General features: G+C 37.8%; 1 protein-coding gene across 4 annotated transcripts in view; it reads right to left on the bottom strand.

The window, feature by feature from the left end:
* FMN1 (formin 1) overlaps positions 1 to 17,034 on the bottom strand; it is a 220,154-nt gene that overhangs the window by 75,304 nt on the left and 127,816 nt on the right. For all 4 annotated transcript variants that reach the window (XM_089521999.1, XM_089522001.1, XM_089522000.1 and 1 more), the window contains 2 exons: positions 9,991 to 10,706; positions 6,835 to 6,985 (listed from right to left, as the gene is read on the bottom strand). In XM_089521999.1, coding sequence (XP_089378125.1) covers positions 6,835 to 6,985; positions 9,991 to 10,706 — 867 coding nt within the window. The remainder of the gene's footprint in view (positions 1 to 6,834; positions 6,986 to 9,990; positions 10,707 to 17,034) is intronic.

The following is a 17,034-nucleotide window of genomic DNA, read 5'->3' as shown; positions in this document are numbered from 1 at the left end:
ATAAAGCCTATCTGAAAGACTGGCTTCTCCTTTATCCATCCATTGGTCATTAAGGTCATCTGAAGAGGCTGTCTTGGTGTTGCTACATACTTTTGAGGTCCACTCCACAGTCCTTTTGGAGCATGGCATTTAGCAGTGTGATGCACTCACAATGCAGAGTAGTCTTCCCTCTGATAATAAATTTATAAATATAAATGGTTTATAAATATAAAGGAACAAAGTTTCTCCCATTGCTGTCACTGAGATTTTAACTTTAAGCAAGATTCTCTTTGGCTGGAGAAAGTGAACTCTGCCTGTAAGTCCTCTGAGAATTGTGGAAAACAGCTATGGCACATTACAACTCAACGTACACAATTGCTGTAGGACAGGAGTGCACAAAGGGTACTACATGGCCTCCAGACAAATTTTGAAAACCTTTTTCTTAAAATGCCACACCTTTCCCCAGTACTGCCCAAAAGACTCCAACTGTCAAGCATCATGCAAGCCTGATATACTACATTTAGTTTAGTGGATCACAAACTGAGCAGGTAATGCACTAAACTCTGGTTTGCCAAGACAAGATTGTTCCATTTGGCTTCAGTTAGTGAAAGATGTTTTCAGTTCACAGAAATATGCATTTTGTGCACAGATGAGAGTAGTATGTAAGCAGCTGACATCCTAGTAGTTGCTAGTTGATGATAATGATATGCCAGCTGGCAGAGAAAGTCTAAGCAACAGACATGGCAGCCTACTGTCTGTCTCTTCTTTCGTTACTAAATATACAACTGAAATGGATGCAAAATCTCCAGACCCTGTGACAAGAATGTAAATGCTGCTACCTATATTTTCTTTTTTTCCATAGTACAAACATGGAAATTATTACAGTCAGTGCCAGCCTCAGACATCTTAGTACTCAAATTAAAAATTAAAAATCACACCCCTTCCTTCCCACTTGTTATATAGGCCAGGGATGGGCAGGATATACATCTGGATCTATTGGTAATCTCTGGTTATAGTACATCAGAGCTGGGCAAACTGCAATTCTCCAGATATTGCTCACAATGGCCTAAGTCTGGTGGAAGTTGCAGTTTTACAAAATCTGGAAGTACTTAGAAGGTTATACTTCATCCTCAATAAATCAGAAAAAATTTCTGCTTCCCAATTGCCTAAAAATAGCAGCAACATTACAGCTAAAAATATAATTATTACAGCTAAAATTAGTATTAGTTTGGGTACACACAAAAAAAAACCATACAAAAAATTCCAACCCTCAGAATTCTTTAATTTTAAGTGCATTTTTTCACTAGGCTCTAGTTGGTACAGCCATGTTTTTTTTTTAATGAAAAACAAGGCAGATTCCACAAACATGAAAATCTGACCAACCAACTGAAGGTCATGGGGGATGAAAGTAGGGAAATGATCTCTGAAGCATTTTTCATCTTATTTCAAAAAGCGAGTCTCAAGAAGAGTGGTTACCAAATCAGCATGCCTGACACTCTGAAACTAATCTTCTTATTTGAAGATAAACAATAATTTCCACACACTTGGCTTCTTATATGACTACCTGCCATTCTGAGTTCAGAATTAGTAATCTTTCACATCAAAAGAGAATGAGTTTTCAACCCAAATGTGGGGTACATAGTAGGCAAACAAAAATCATGTAACCTCATATATTTTGTTGGGAGAGGTAAGAATTATTCATTTAGGGTATAGCAGGATAAGTGCAGTTACTAAGGGCATAAGTGCATATAGTCTTATGGTCTGCATCTTTGACAAAGTACTCATATGATGGATTTGCACTGAGCACAGAAAGTAACTTTAAAGGGTAATTAATGACATTTCTCAAAAACTTACTATACAGTTATTTTACAGCTATTTTTTTAAACTACTGTTGCAAGCCACATTCTTCTCCCATCTCATTGGTCATCATCCCAACATTCACAAAACACCATGAGGTTTATGATATTCCTGTATTAGGTCACATCCTCTTAACTATACAGGAAACTTAGAAAGAATGAGATCATCTCTTGTTAAGTTACAATTGCAATGTGGTTTCATTAGTGACGTACTTATACATTGATTATTGGTAAAAGGAATGAATTATAAGTAGCCAAATGTTTGTAACCAGTTACAGGGCGCCCTTCCCTCATGCGGGGGATTTGTTCTGCTGCTACCCCCACATAAGGGAAATTCTGCGGATGCTTGTGCATGCAGCGCAGCATGGTGTGTGTGCCGTGCACATGCATGCCATTGCCTTTTATGGCATCTGGCTTTCAGCATAAGCTGAAAGCTGCATAAAGTGCATCTGCATATGACATGGGCTCAATGTATTTTCAGATTTTGCTTTTGCAATATTTTGCAATAATCTGTTATTTTGTCCCAAGTAAGCATTTCTCAACTTTCTTTACATAACAAGTACATCTAATACATGTACATCTAATTTGCAAGAAATGCATTTAGAGAAGGGTTTACCACATACATTATTGAATAAATGATAATAATAATAATAATAATAATAATAATAATGAAAGTTCAGAGACATTTGGCAGTATTTCTTAACTAATGAAATAATGACTTATATTGGTCACTGATGTATACATATATTTGGAGATATGATAGGATTCTGATCCATAATTGTAAAACCATCTTTCTGAAAAGTACAAAATGTTAAAATTGTGATCTCACAATTATAAAATAGGCAGAAAACATAACAGACATATCCTCTTTTTAATAAATATGCTTCAAAATATTGACACTCAGGGTAAATGAGAACACCTGCTAGTAATTACATGAAGCCAGTTAGAGATAATGGACAACAGAAAAGCCATTATCCTCAATGTTATTTTCTGTCTTTGAAATGATAATCATTGCACTAAAGAATCAGAAATGATTGACAGAGTCCTATGTAGATCATGCAGATGACACAAATTGCTTGAGATTTGCTCCCTTACATAGTAAGAATAAAATATAATGTATGTTAGGTTCTATAGGAATCATAATTAGCTGGCAAATACAATAAATTCAATTTAAATTGAGACGCTCTACTATCTAGAATATATTTACAGGGTTTTCACCTCTCAATTTAGGCAACTATCTGTTTGTCACAGATATGGAATTATTTTGCCTACGTTTCTGACATAAAACTAAATAATAAGTACATTTTCTTAAGTACCTATTAACATGCACCTGGGAGCCATGATGGGCTGCAGCACCCCAATACATTGTTATTTTATCAGCATCTACATCTGTATACCTATTAATAGAGATGGATTATTCTGTCTGCTTAGTTTTTCCTAAATATATGCACTTTCGTGCACAATTTCCCCCAATGTATATACACTGTATAAACTGCAGGATTCAGAAAAATGCAAGAAATGAAAGGTAATTATATTCCAGTCTGCATATTAGTTTAGGACAGCAAATCAGAACAAATTCTGCACAGCTCTCAAACACACGCTGTGTATCCTCTGGGTGAAATGGTATTTTGATTTATACCACCACTTTCTCCCCTAGAGCTGGGACTCTAGATTAGAAAACATGTGCATATAAAAACACAGTACAGTACAATATTAAAACACAAATAAATTAAAACGTAACTGAATCAAACACAGTTTAAAAAGCATATCAGTGAAGAAGCACAGTCCTGTTCCCTCCTCCCACATCAAAACTCTTCACCAGCCAGTCAGTTTCCAAAAGCTGGAATAACATGATAAAAGGTAATAGCCATGTAAACTGTGAAAACATTCTATGACACTGGTTGTTAATTGTACAATTCCTAGATCTTCATTTAGGCTAGGCAAGTTAGGGAAGCCTAGCCAGTTTACTCTAACTAATCTAAGGCATCTGAGGAAATAGACTCAAGTCTATGAGAGCTCATGCTACTAATTTCTGTCTTTCAGTCTCAAAGGTGCTGAAAGATCCCTTTGCATACTGATTTTCCACATTAAACAGCTATATCTTTGTAATCTAGCTAAAAATTACTTTAATATAATAACTCTTTGAGTCATATAAAAACTTAGAGCTGTCTCCAAAAGACTGGCTGGTAGACCATTCATCACTTACACTCTCCTTTGATGGATGGAAGAGAAGACTTCCCTTCTAACGTCCATTACAGGGGTGCCAGACATTCAGTTCCTTATTGGCCAGCTGTATTGAGAGCCTATGCTTGATGCAAATGCTCCAGAAAAAGAACCAGACCATCAAGAAGAAAAAGATGACTATCCATGCTTACACTCTGAACCCACAGGGAGCAAACAGGCCACTAGGTAAATCTGGGACCCATACTTACTGTATAAACTCTACTATAAATAGCAAAATTTATGCCCCAAAATTGACCCTAAAACCCCAGGTCGGCATATATATGGTTCAATATAGAATACAGCTCAGAAAGATCCTAAAAGAAGCACTGTCCCAATATCCACTCTCCCTGCCTGGCAGTGATTTTTGAAAGAACTACCAAGGCAGGAAGTGTGCGTGCACATGCACATATGTGAAAGACATTATTTCTTTCCCAATCCGATGCTAAAACCTTCTCTCCCCATCCTCTTCATCCTCCAGATCTCTCTCCGTACCAAACACCCAATTTCCCTCCAGTTCCTTCCAATGTTAAAACCTTCTCTTCCCACCGAACACCCCATTTCTCTCCAGTTCCTCTCTTCCCAGTCTGATGTTAAAATCTTTTCTCCCCAGCAAAAACCACATTTAACTCTACTTCCTACTCTTTACAATCCGATGTGTAAACCTTCTCTCCCCAACAAACATCCCATTTCCCTTCCCTCCCTCTCTCCCTCCCTCCTCAATCCAATGTTAAAACCTTCTCTCCTAAGTTTTACCCTCGACTTATCCATGGATCATATCAAAATCCATGATTTTGGCCCTAAAACCTTCCCAACTTTTACATATATGGTATGTCAGGAGCCAGTTCAAACTGAAGTATATCAGCATGATGAAGGAATGAAGTTTGCTCCACTCTATCAGCATGTTTTCCCTGCAAAACTGCAATTAAGCTTGGACTTAGTGCTAAGTAGAGATGGGTGAGAACTTTGTTCATGGGGGGGGGGGGCAGGGTAAGAACTTTGCAAAATTAACAACTCCCATCAAGGAGAACATGGGCCTGAATTTACAGGAACAAAGCAGAGCAGTGGAGGAAAGGGGATCTTGGATTCACAGGGTTGCCATGAGTCAGGGTTGACTTGAGGGAAGTTAATGACAAAAATGCATTTGACTTTTACAAATCAGATTGGGGAGAAAGTGAAACACACCAAAATACATCCAGGCAGAGGGCACTGGGTGTTTTAAATTCTTTTAAGTATGGCTTTGAATTTCTGTTTATTCTGTGTATTATATTATTGAATTAGGATCATACTGTTGAATTAGGCTTCTTCTTTAAAACTCACTGTAACATCTGCATGCAGGCATGGAAATAAATTTGGACACTGCAGATGCTTGTGTATTTACTTCAGTTTCCTCTTGGTATGAGTACCCCAAAACATGATTCTCCCACCTTAAATTTGACAATAAGAACTTGTGATAAAATGAAACAAGGTGAAACTGACATATTTTCTTACCTCTATAATCTTAGAATAAAGTTGTAAATTGCATTACAATTCACTACTAGTGGTTCAACTTCCAGAGTTAGTCAGCAGTGGTCAGAGATATGGGGCTCAAAATTTCCATGGAAAATGCTATATTGTTGTAAAATGCAATACCAGATTGCGAGAAAATTCAATATTATATTGTTTCCTTGGAAACTTTTTTGACACCACATGTTGTTGTTGTTGTTGTTGTTGTTGTTGTTTTGTGTCTTCAAGTCATTTTTACTTATGGCAACCATATATATGTGTGTGTGTGTGTGTGTGTGTGTTTAATTATAATTTTCTATGCTGTTGTATTGCAGTCAATCATGTTAGATGGGCTAAATATTGGATATGAACTTCTAGTCTTTTTTCTAAGGAAACAAGCATTGATAAATCTTGTTCCTCAGAGGAACAGACTAACAATATTAGAAAGTTGCCTGTCCCAGAGATTCACATACATCCTTTAGTGAAATAAAATGTTTTGCTAGTTGATTTTTTTCCCTCAGCTTGAAATGGAACAGATAAGTACTGCAGAAAGTGAGTCAGTGAAGCCAAAAAGTTGAACTGTTGCAGATCTATATGGTACAGTTCTCTAAGGTATTGACTATAGTTCTTTCAGGTGCATTAATTTTTGTTACACGTTTTGGAAGCATATGCTATTCTCTTTACAATATTAGGATTATGCCAATAAAATAGTTTCCATACAAAGTTTTGAATGTGTTTGAATATAATATTTAACCCAAATGTACTAAACCAGAAAAATTGTTTAGAGCAAGGGAAAAGTTTCTCCTTCTACTTTTTCCAGAAAATCCACATCACTGGCCATGCAAGGGAAAACTGACAAAATATGTTGGCTCTGAATAAGCTATTTCTGCAATGTCTTACTTCCTTCATGGTGACAATACCTATGGCTTTTTTGCTCCTGCTGCCACCAGTGCCAGCGCAGTTACACTGGCATAGCACACTAACAGGATTCCAACCATTGTATTATTTTCAAAAAACCAGTTGAGAGACTGAAGTAATTTTGAGGTGAATTTAGTCAGCACAGGGTACCCACAAAATGAAAAAAGAAAGAAAAGAAAAGAAATTTAAAGTAAAACAGTAACAGATTATTTGGTCTCTCATCTCTTAAAAATAATTGTTTGTAGATACTTGCTAAATCCACTGATGTTATACTGTTTTAACATTATGAAAATAAAATAACATATTCAATTTTTTTAAAAAAGGAGCTTACCAAAACAAACAACCAAACAACACCCTTTGGGGCATGTGACAATACCTTTTTGGCTTTTGTTTTCTTTTCATATGACTCTGATAACGGCTTTTTCTTTTCCTGAGCTGTTTCTTTGGAGAATAAATATTCAAATTCACTTGTATCATATATGTTGGGTTCTTCTAATGATTCCCATAATGTTGGCCCTGATTTTTTGCTAAGAGAAAAAAACCAAAATGGAATTTTCACAAATTATCTCTTAAAACAACACTTTTAATACCTTATCACATATTTAGAAACCCATGCATATTTAGTGTATCTATATCTGGTTTATATTACTACATACAGAAACTCCATATCCCAAAGTATAAACTACTAAGGATTTATGGCTTTATTTTTTCACCACATTGCTGTTATTATCATAGACATGTTGTGTAATACTTACTTTGGAGCAAGATCATCAGAGCTACAAGATTTTATTTTTGCTTTGCTTGGCTCTTCATGGCAGACTTTATTCAAATCTGGCTCCATACTTCAGTAGAGTCCAACTGGATTCAGTCTGCTTTTCAGACAACCAGTTCTACCTTGAAATATCACTTTATATATTTTCTCATTTACTTATTTTGAGAAATTAAGCGATTTTTCTCATGTTTTTACTTTTTGGGAGAAGGTATACAATTTGCAACCACAATAGTTCTTCAGTGAATCAGATCTGACAGATTTCAGATAAAGGAAAGTGCCTTTCAGAGCTTGGATGTATCATACTACATGCAACAGTATTACCTGTACTGCATCATATTTGGGGTAACTAATGACACTGTTTTAAGAGAAACCTTTAGAGACTGGTACAGTGTTGCAGTATTATTGATAATATATTCTCATTGCTTCTAAAATACCCCTGTGAGGTCATTTTTTATAATTTTTTTTGGTAATATTTCTTAAACATTGTAACTGAGTTTATTCTATTTTCAAAAGATAATAACGAGGTAATGTTTTAATAAAATATTATTAATGTTGCTGTTGTTATTGTGCACCCTGAAATAATTTCTGACTCATAATGACCATAAGGGGAATCTATTACAGGGTTTCTTGGCAAGGTTTATTAAGATGGGGTTTGCCTTTGCTTTCCTCTGAGGCGATCAGGTTTGTCTAAGGTTATCTGGTGGGTTTCCATGGCTGAGTAGGGATCCAAATCCTGGTCTCCCAAAGTCCTAGTCCAGTGAAAAATACTACATTAGCTCATAATGAACAGCACCATTTGCTAACATTTGTTTTTAGAAAAACAGATTTTATTTAAAAAATAATATTTCTGGAATAAAAGAGCACCTAACAACAACAACAACAATAATTTATATTGTTTTTTGTGGGTTTTTCGGGCTATGTGTCCATGTTCTAGAAGAGTTTCTTCCTGACGTTTCACCAGCATCTGTGGCTGGCATCTTCAGAGAAGATCATCTTTCATCTTTTTCTGAAGATGCCAGCCACAGATGCTGGTGAAACGTCAGGAAGAAACTCTTCTAGAACATGGACACATAGCCTGAAAAACCCACAAAAACTATGGATGCCGGCCATGAAAGCCTTTGATTTCACATAATTTATATCCCATCTCTCCAGTTGGATTGAGGTGGCTTACAACCTTAAAACAGCATTAAAATACAAAATAATTAATATCATAAAAACCCTATAACCCAAAGACCCACTCACCCTCAAATTTAAAATGACAATTCAAGACAAATAATAACAAAATCAAGCAGATGGGAAGTTGATGGAGCAGTCAAATTAATCTGAGAAGGCCTGCTGGAAGAGAGCTGTCTTGACCGCCTTTGTGAGGCGGTCAAGGTTGGTAATATTCTGGATCTAGGATAGTGGCAACTACATATAAATGGAACATGTCACATACAAATTGTCCCTTATTTTGATTTAAGAATTCTTAGATAAAGACAAGAGAAATGTTGGAAGGCAGAGGGAAATGGATATGTCTTCAGACTGAAAGCTATATTTGCAGGACTACATAAAATGAAAGACTGGCAAGAAACAACATGCTGTATATTTTAATATCAGTCTATATGGAAGGGAGACTTGTTACTTTGACCTTTCTCCCAGAAGTCAAGGAAAAGTTAGATGATGGTCCAGTGAATTATATATGTGGGGTAGGGACTATGCAGTCTATACCACTGGCTATGGCTTCTGGGAGATGCAGTCCAACATCATCTGGATGGCTGCATGATTTCTACACTGGTATAAATATATTTTATTATTATCATTAGTTTTTCTTTAGGGAAGAGGAATACATTAACTTTAATAGAAAGACATATGTGAAAAACTTAAGAAAAGGGTTTTTTGGTTTTGGTGTTTTCTGTTTTGTTTTGTTTTGTTTTGTCTCTTTGCAGACATATATGAGACTATGCAGTGGGGCACCGACCTGCAACACTGATGTTAAGATAAGCTACTACTTTTCTCTTTCTAAAAAAGGTAAGGGCAAGAACTGGAACTAAGGTTTGATATATTAGGTATAACTTAGCACACTGACTGGGATTTGTCTCACACTCTGCTTTTGGGAGCAGGGGCATTTGATACTGTTGCATCGATGTCATGATTCCAATGTGACTCATATTAGAAGCTGGCTATGGTTGACTGGCTATGGTCTCCCCACCTCCATAAATTCTTTGTATGTACTTTTGAGTTGAATTTATTTAAATGGGATCTCAGATCCTATTTAATACAATACTACTATAGTAGTCCAGGCTGCTGGAATGCCAGTCCACCCTTCCCCATTAGGTTTGGGCCCTTAGGGAAATCTCTGATGGCAGAGTGTCTCATGGGGATAAAAGTCTTTGTAACCCGCACCTCAAGATATACTGAAAATACTTCATGTCAATTTTAGATTACAGTTTTTGTATATGCTGTAGGGTCTAGTTCTGAAAAGAACTTAAAGACAGAGGATTGGATGATTGGATATTTGCTCCATGAAAATGAACCATCCAAAATAAGCTATTTTTCTGCTTCTCAGACTCTTCCTTTTCAAAACTGACTTGAACATTTCTCATGGGCTTTTTTTTGGAGGGGGGAATCTAGTCTGTTTTCATTGTACAGTATCTTGAGATACTGTACTGTGTTACAATCATATATATCAAAATAATATATGACCAATCAGCAATTGACTGCATACCTGACTGAAAATACAATAGTATGTGTCAAAGTAACAAGAAGAAATCACTTTACCTGCAGTCTTTTATTTGTATTCTGTTCCAATAAAGTGGCTTCATAGGACAGGAGGGCTCAACTGCAGGTTTTCGTGGACCTTGACTTGATGATAGGAAGACACTAGATCCAAGAGGTGGTGGTGGGGGAGGAGGAAGAGGCCCTGCTCCTGATGGAGGAGGTCCTGGTGGAGGAGGCGGTGGGGGCTGATGAGTTCCAAAAGGTGCAGGAAGTGGAGGGGGTGGCGGTGGATGAGTGGTTCCCAAGCCTGGTGGTAAAGCTGGTGGTGGAGGGACAGAACCAGATAGCAAAGGTGGAAGAGGTGGAGGAGGAGGAGGAGGAGGTGGAGGAGGCAACCTTTGATCAAACTGAGATGCAACATTCCCTGAGACAAGGCCATGACCACCTGTTTCTTTATGATCGGTTGAGCCAGAAGCACTATTATTCAGAAAAGGTATAGAAAGTTTCTTAGGTATTATTTGGTTATTCTTGACTGTTCGGCTTTCATCTTCAGTTGGCTTTATAAAGGTTTCTCTGTCTGTTTGTATGCAGACATTTCTGTATAACTTTGGAGGGAAATCATCCTCAGTGGATATGCAGACATCCTTTGTTTCCTCAGTTCTTTTGTACAATTTATTTTCCAGTTCATTTTTCAAATTTGTAATGTCTTCCTCAAGTTTTGCTATTGATGAAGCATGTTCTCCTCGGATATGAAAGACTTTGAGCTCAAATTCAGACTGTGAAAGAGTAACAGAAAATACAAGAAGTATAGTTATTGTTTTGAATCTTTATTTTATTTATTGTGCACCATGTCTACAACTGGTCATAATAACAGGTAGCATCTACCTTACCACCTTAAAGGGGGAATTAGACAGACATTTTGACAATGAAATACAAGATATGTATAAAAATAATAAAAAATTAAATGTTACTAATGTTAATTGCATTATTTCACACTTGTTTTTGTTTTGAACTACCTCTATATCAATTGTTAATGACACCCACTATTACCTTTTTATGGACCAACAAATGGGAAACTTAAAATAATTTAACAATGAATGGAAGGAACCAGCTATGATCACTGCTTCTGCTCCTCAGTACTGGCAAATTCTAGGTGTACCAATGCTGTTGGTCATCCCCACAGAATCACTGTATTAGAACCATCTTTTGCTGTCAGTGCCACAAGCGAATTCTCTCTCGGGGGATTTTGGTACTCCATAACAGAAGAAGTAACACCTATTTCCTATGTCAGGGATGGGCAGATTCAAACCACAGGCATGCTGGTGGAGGGAGTTTGTACTCCCACAAGATAAAGTTTCTAATCTTTCAGCAGAACACAGGCTTAGCTACATTTGAAGTAGGTATTAGAAATCAGAGTATTATTAGAACTCTGAGTCCACAAACTCAGTGTTTCAGACATATGGTTCCAAAGACATAAACAAAGAAATAAAGAATTCTGAGCCCATGGATTTGTTTTGAGCACAAGCCCTGAACAGAGTTTCTTTGCAGTTCTTCCAAAAATAAATCCACTCTTGGTTACCCCAACGTTTTGTCATTTCACTAATATATTTTTGTGTGGATGAGTAGCCATTTTGATATTGCAATTGTTAAATAACTGTGAGTTGAAAATCCTTGCCAATCTACTTCAAATCACCCAGAGATTTATCAGACCTTCTATTCTTCCTGAGCTTATTGGGAGTGATGGTTGAAGGAGCATGTGGCAGCACCTACTACATTTCTCACAGCTTTAGGAAGTGGCTTGAGGCCAGCAGCCATATTCTAGCTACAGCTATTTTGGGAAATATTTTTGCTCTTCTGGAATAAGGAAATCTATTACTGATGGAGATAAGCTGAGCATCTCCCTAGTTACCTTTGCATGACTATTTATAGGTTGAGTGTAGTATCTACTTGTTTCTTCATCCAAGAAGAGTTCTGCTGGCTTTTGCTCTTATTATGGGATTATTAAAAATAATACAAATTCTGTGCTGCTAATTTGCAGAAACATGTTCTCTCAGTATCTTTGACATTTGAGTTTTTAGAACTTCTACTGGTCAGTTGTTGACAGATATTAACATATGCTCACTGCTCATTGCTAGCTAAATAAAATAATTACAGTACCTGAAAATAAACAACTCACCCCTTTTATTCTCACCTGCAGAAATTTTTAAAATGAAAAGAATGGTTAGGAGATCCTGAACTCTTCTGGCTTTATCAGTTTTCTCTCTCTCTTAACAGCTATTTTATCCCCCAACCCAATGCCTCAGTGCTTTAGAAAACAAACCACTACTTCTTAAAGGGATTCTATCCAGCTGAGTGCACAGTCAATATGAATGCATCAGGTCATCAAACTAGGCATTCAAATATAGCTATCAGGTGTATTTTCAGCCTCTGCTGTATCTCTACTTGTTCCCCAAATTGAATATTTAAAACCAAACATGATTCCAGTTTCAAGTCAGCCCTTCTTTTCTTTTTAAAAAATCCATATGCTTAAACAGACTGGTACAGAACAGCCAGTGCCTTAAATTATAAATATATATCCCCTTTCTACTGATAAATTCAGGATGAGAAAAATTATTTTGGATTCCAAAATGACACATGTATAGATACTGGGCCAAATTTATTGCCTTTCAAGTTGTAAGACTTTTTATTGACCTTTGAAAGCCCTTCTTGGAAGCTCTTCAGCTGAAAAGAAGGGGGAAATTCTTTTTAAAAATTAAAGGAGCTGGGATGATTTCCACTACCATCCTTTGGGCTATAAAGCATTTTATAATACACAATCTGCCTTTGCAACAAAAGGGTTTGTGTGTGTGTGTGTTTTAATATCCTTGAACCAACTATACATTTGCTTTAAATTTCAGCAACTACAATCAGAGGCTTAACAATCAAAGACTATTTGGACAGAAAAAACAGAATATGACAATTTGCTTAAAAACCAAAATTCCTCAGACACCTCAGCCTTCATAATCTGTTTCATATGCTGTATTAATGTAGTTTTCAAGGACAGCATTTAGATTTATTCCCAATGTGCTGGCTAAGAATAAAATAATTCAAGACATAACACATGTAAAAATCCCCAGGACACTAAATTATTTTGTGTAAAGAGATGTCTATGGGATCCAAAAGATGTATGCACGTGGATGATAGATAAAGTAACATCCAGGGGTTAAGGCAACAAAAAGTATAAAATTACTGAAATGCTATTACTGTACTAAGAAAGTTACTTAAACTGAAGTAGAGAATTATGAGAGTTATGCACATGGTCTTGTATTGTACATATATCTTCCTGATACACCTTTTTGTCTTTGAGGCAGCTGAAACATCTGAGGACAAGGGGAAGCTTGTAAACATGTTGGCGATGTCAAAATATGAGACACAGCAGCAGTTCTAGCCCCAGTGAAGAACCTTTATCATGTAAAAACTTAACATCTGGCTGTTTCAGCAACCCTTTCCTCTGAGATTTGCCAGAAGCAGCGTAACACCTGGAACAACTAAAGTCTGAGGGGAAACATGTATAGACCCTTAAGAATTCTTGCTATTATTTTATATTTTAAATGCACTGTAATCTCCCATGGTTGGTAGGTAGGTTATAAATAAGCAAACAAACAGATATGACTACTTGCGTAAACATCACAGATGTAGAGACAGGCTTGAAGTCAAGTTCCAGTTTGCAGAATTATATCCACAAGAAGCGCCTAGGGTTTGTATACACTAGGGGCAAAAGTCCAAATGGGCTCCTGTCCCCAAACCCACCCCAGAGTCACTGCTTGTCACTTTTTCTCCGCAGGGACATTGGGTAGATTGTCTACACTACCCAAATGTCCCTGTGGAGTTTCCTAGCTCTGCTGCCACTGTCTTTCAGAGCCAGGATAGATTCTGGCAGGAACCACCATTTAATGTCCAGGCCAGTTTCCAGCCTGAACAGTGATGTTTTTCCTCCTTCTCCCTTTCACACATAGGAGATTACTGCACTGGGGTAAAAACGTTCCCCAATGCGTTCTCATGGGTGCGAGCACGGAGCGTGATGGGAACCCGATGGGGCCCAGAACGCTAGTTTACTGCACGGCGGAACACCGCCGTTGCCTCCGGGCGTTCCCATCGGGTTCCCAATGTGTTCCAGGAGACGCCATTTCTGGGGTCAGTTTCAAACCATTCCCAGAAATGGCGTCTCCTGGAACACATTGGGAACCCAATGGGAACGCCCGGCGGCGACGGCGCCATTCCGCCGTGCAGTAAACTAGCGTTCTGGGCCCCATCGGGTTCCCATCACGCTCCGTGCTCGAGCCCATGAGAACGCATTGGGGAACGTTTTTACTCCAGTGTGGTAATCTCCCTAGTCTTATTCAGCCAGGTGTCCCCCATCCTATATCTATGCATTTCATTTTTCCGCCATAAGTGCAGTACCTTACACTTCTCCGTACTGAATCTCATTTTAATAATAATAATTTTTTATATATCGCTTTTCCGCAGATCAAAGCGGTGTACAAACAATTAAAAAAACCATTAAAACATTGCATAAAATGGATAAAATCCCATAATAAAACCGTGCTAGCTTTGGCCCAGCTTTCTAATCGATTCAGGTCATTTTGAATTTTGATCCTGTCCTCTGGGGTATTAGCTACTCCTTCTAATTTGTGTCATCTGCAAATATGATAAGCATGCCCCCAATTCTGTCATCCAAGTCATTGATAAAGATGTTGAATAGCACTGGGCCCAGGACAGAGCCCTGTGGGACTCCACTGGTCACTTCTCTCCAGAATGAATAGGAGCCATTGTTGAGCACCCTTTGGGTTTGGCCAGTCAACCAATTACAAATCCATGTAACAGTTGCCTTGTCTAGCCCACATTTCACTAGCTTGTTTGCAAGAATGTCATGGGAAATCTTGTCAAAGGCCTTACTGAAATCAAGATATACTATATCCATAGAATTCCCTTCATCTACCAAGCTGGTAATTTTATATATATAAAAAATTATTAACAACAGCATTATTATTATTAACAACAACAACACCTTTTTCATCAAAGGGTGGAACACTGGACATATATAACCAAGAACAATAAAACACAACAATACAATATAATAAAATACAAGAAAAATATAGTAATATACTAAAAACGAAATCCTTATCAGTTGTTGCTCATCTCAGCCACCTGGGGCACACTCAGCAGCTTAATTTGGTGAACTGAACAGGAAGGTCTTCAGCTCTTTGCACTTAGGTCCAAGAAATGGACCAGACAATTAAATTTAAAACCTGTCTCACATAAGCACTATTCATTTATTAGCCACATGATAGACTAATGTATGAATAAGGAGGAGTCAGGTCCACTATTAGTCCTACCAACATCGTATGCGCCCATCTGTCCCTGTTGTAATCTATTCATTAAGACTGCCTGCTACTGGGTGCCCCAATTTTTCAGGCGGGCCAGTCATGGCCACTCCTTTTTTTTCTCCATATGCAGAAGTTAGCAGATAAACCACACATCATAGATAATTGTCCCCCACACAGCCCAGGCAACCAGCCACAGGCTGATTGCTACACAACTGATAGCCAGCAGCTAATGAGCAAGTCAAGTCACAGAGCAACTTACAGTTCAGCACTTACTTTCCTTTAAGAAATACAGGCCTTAAGTCCTAAAAAGAGTTCAGCAATGTCCAAGTCAGGTAAATGGCATCCAGAGTCAACAAACATAGTCCAGGTAAGGTATACAGCATCCAGAGTCAACACACACAGTCCCGGTCAAGCACAGAGTTCAGGAACATGATGGTAGGTCAGATAATCTCCAACAATGCCTGGAGGGCAGGGCTGGGAATGTATAGATCAGCAACTCAATGAAGCTGCTGTTTAATTAATTGCTGCTTCCTTTAAACCCTCTCAGACTCCTCAAGCCCTCCCTTTGTTGTCTCCACTCTGCAAAGGTAGGTATAAATAAGTTGTTTTCTCTATCTGAATGGGCAGGACTCTGGTCTGTCTCTGAGATGTGTGGCTCTGGAGCCTCCTCCTGCTCTGCTTCAGCAGCAAGTCCCATCAAGTCCACTGCTTCAGTCTGAGTCAAGAGTCCATGTACGTGTCCTAGAAGCAGGGCATGACAGTAATGTCTGCAGGCATTTTCTTATTCTGATGGCTAATCACCAAAGAAGATTACTGATGCACTATTTTTTTTTAACATCAAGAGCACTCAGAAATGGTATTCCCCTTGCAGACTGGAGCAGTACAGTGAACTCTGCATCAGGATTCTACTCAGCTTCAGCAGACAATGATTCTAAGTATTAGGGAACCATGTTATTCTATTGTTTATGCAAACCAAGCTGTATCAAATCTCCTATGAATCAAGATTGTTGTTTTCTTTGCCTGTTTCTGTCAGTTAAGGAACACAGTCTTTGGTAGGTAACATAATGTTTCACTATATTTAACAAGCTCAGACCTGACACATGCATTATCAAAGCATATGACCTAATTTTGATTGCGGAAAACTAAAACAGCATTTATTCAAGGAGCTCTTGACTGTGCAAAGCCTCAGTTGTTCTTAATGCCTTTGGTTCTTTTTGTCTAGTGAGTGAATTGCAGAACTACAGTAATGATACCAAGATGTCTGCTGTACAGAAGGCAAGTATAAGGCTACTCTTACAGATTTCAACCCCTTTTTACAGACATGACCAGTAAAAAAGGATAGTGCTGCTGTTCTTTCTAATGAAAAAGACACACTCCTATAGCATGAAACTATTTCCCTGTGTGGTGGCAAGGCCAGAATGCTCAGCTTTATTTCAGTATTGAAGGAGTTGCAATGACAATAAAGTTCTGTCTTGAGAAGCTTGTAACACTATTGTATTAATCTGCAGGAGTCTTGGACCATTAATCTTAAATCTGACAAGTTTCAGTTTAAAATGAGAACTAATGGGGGAAAGAGGTATGTCCAGAATAAGTTGCAGCATGAGAAGGTTCAACAGCATGGTCAAACCAGAGGCATTGTATGGATCTAATAACAATGTGGGGAATACGAAAAGGTGATTTTAACTGTGAGCTTGGAGAATGTTTTTGGACACCTAGCAGCTCTTTTATTGCTGTAGCT

This window comes from Sceloporus occidentalis, unplaced genomic scaffold, assembly GCF_023333645.1.
Source record: "Sceloporus occidentalis isolate IW3139 unplaced genomic scaffold, rSceOcc1.0.p SCAF_4, whole genome shotgun sequence".
Classification (NCBI taxonomy): domain Eukaryota; kingdom Metazoa; phylum Chordata; class Lepidosauria; order Squamata; family Phrynosomatidae; genus Sceloporus; species Sceloporus occidentalis.
Note: the sequence above shows the minus strand (reverse complement) of the source record. Positions and strands in the feature narration are given on the sequence as shown.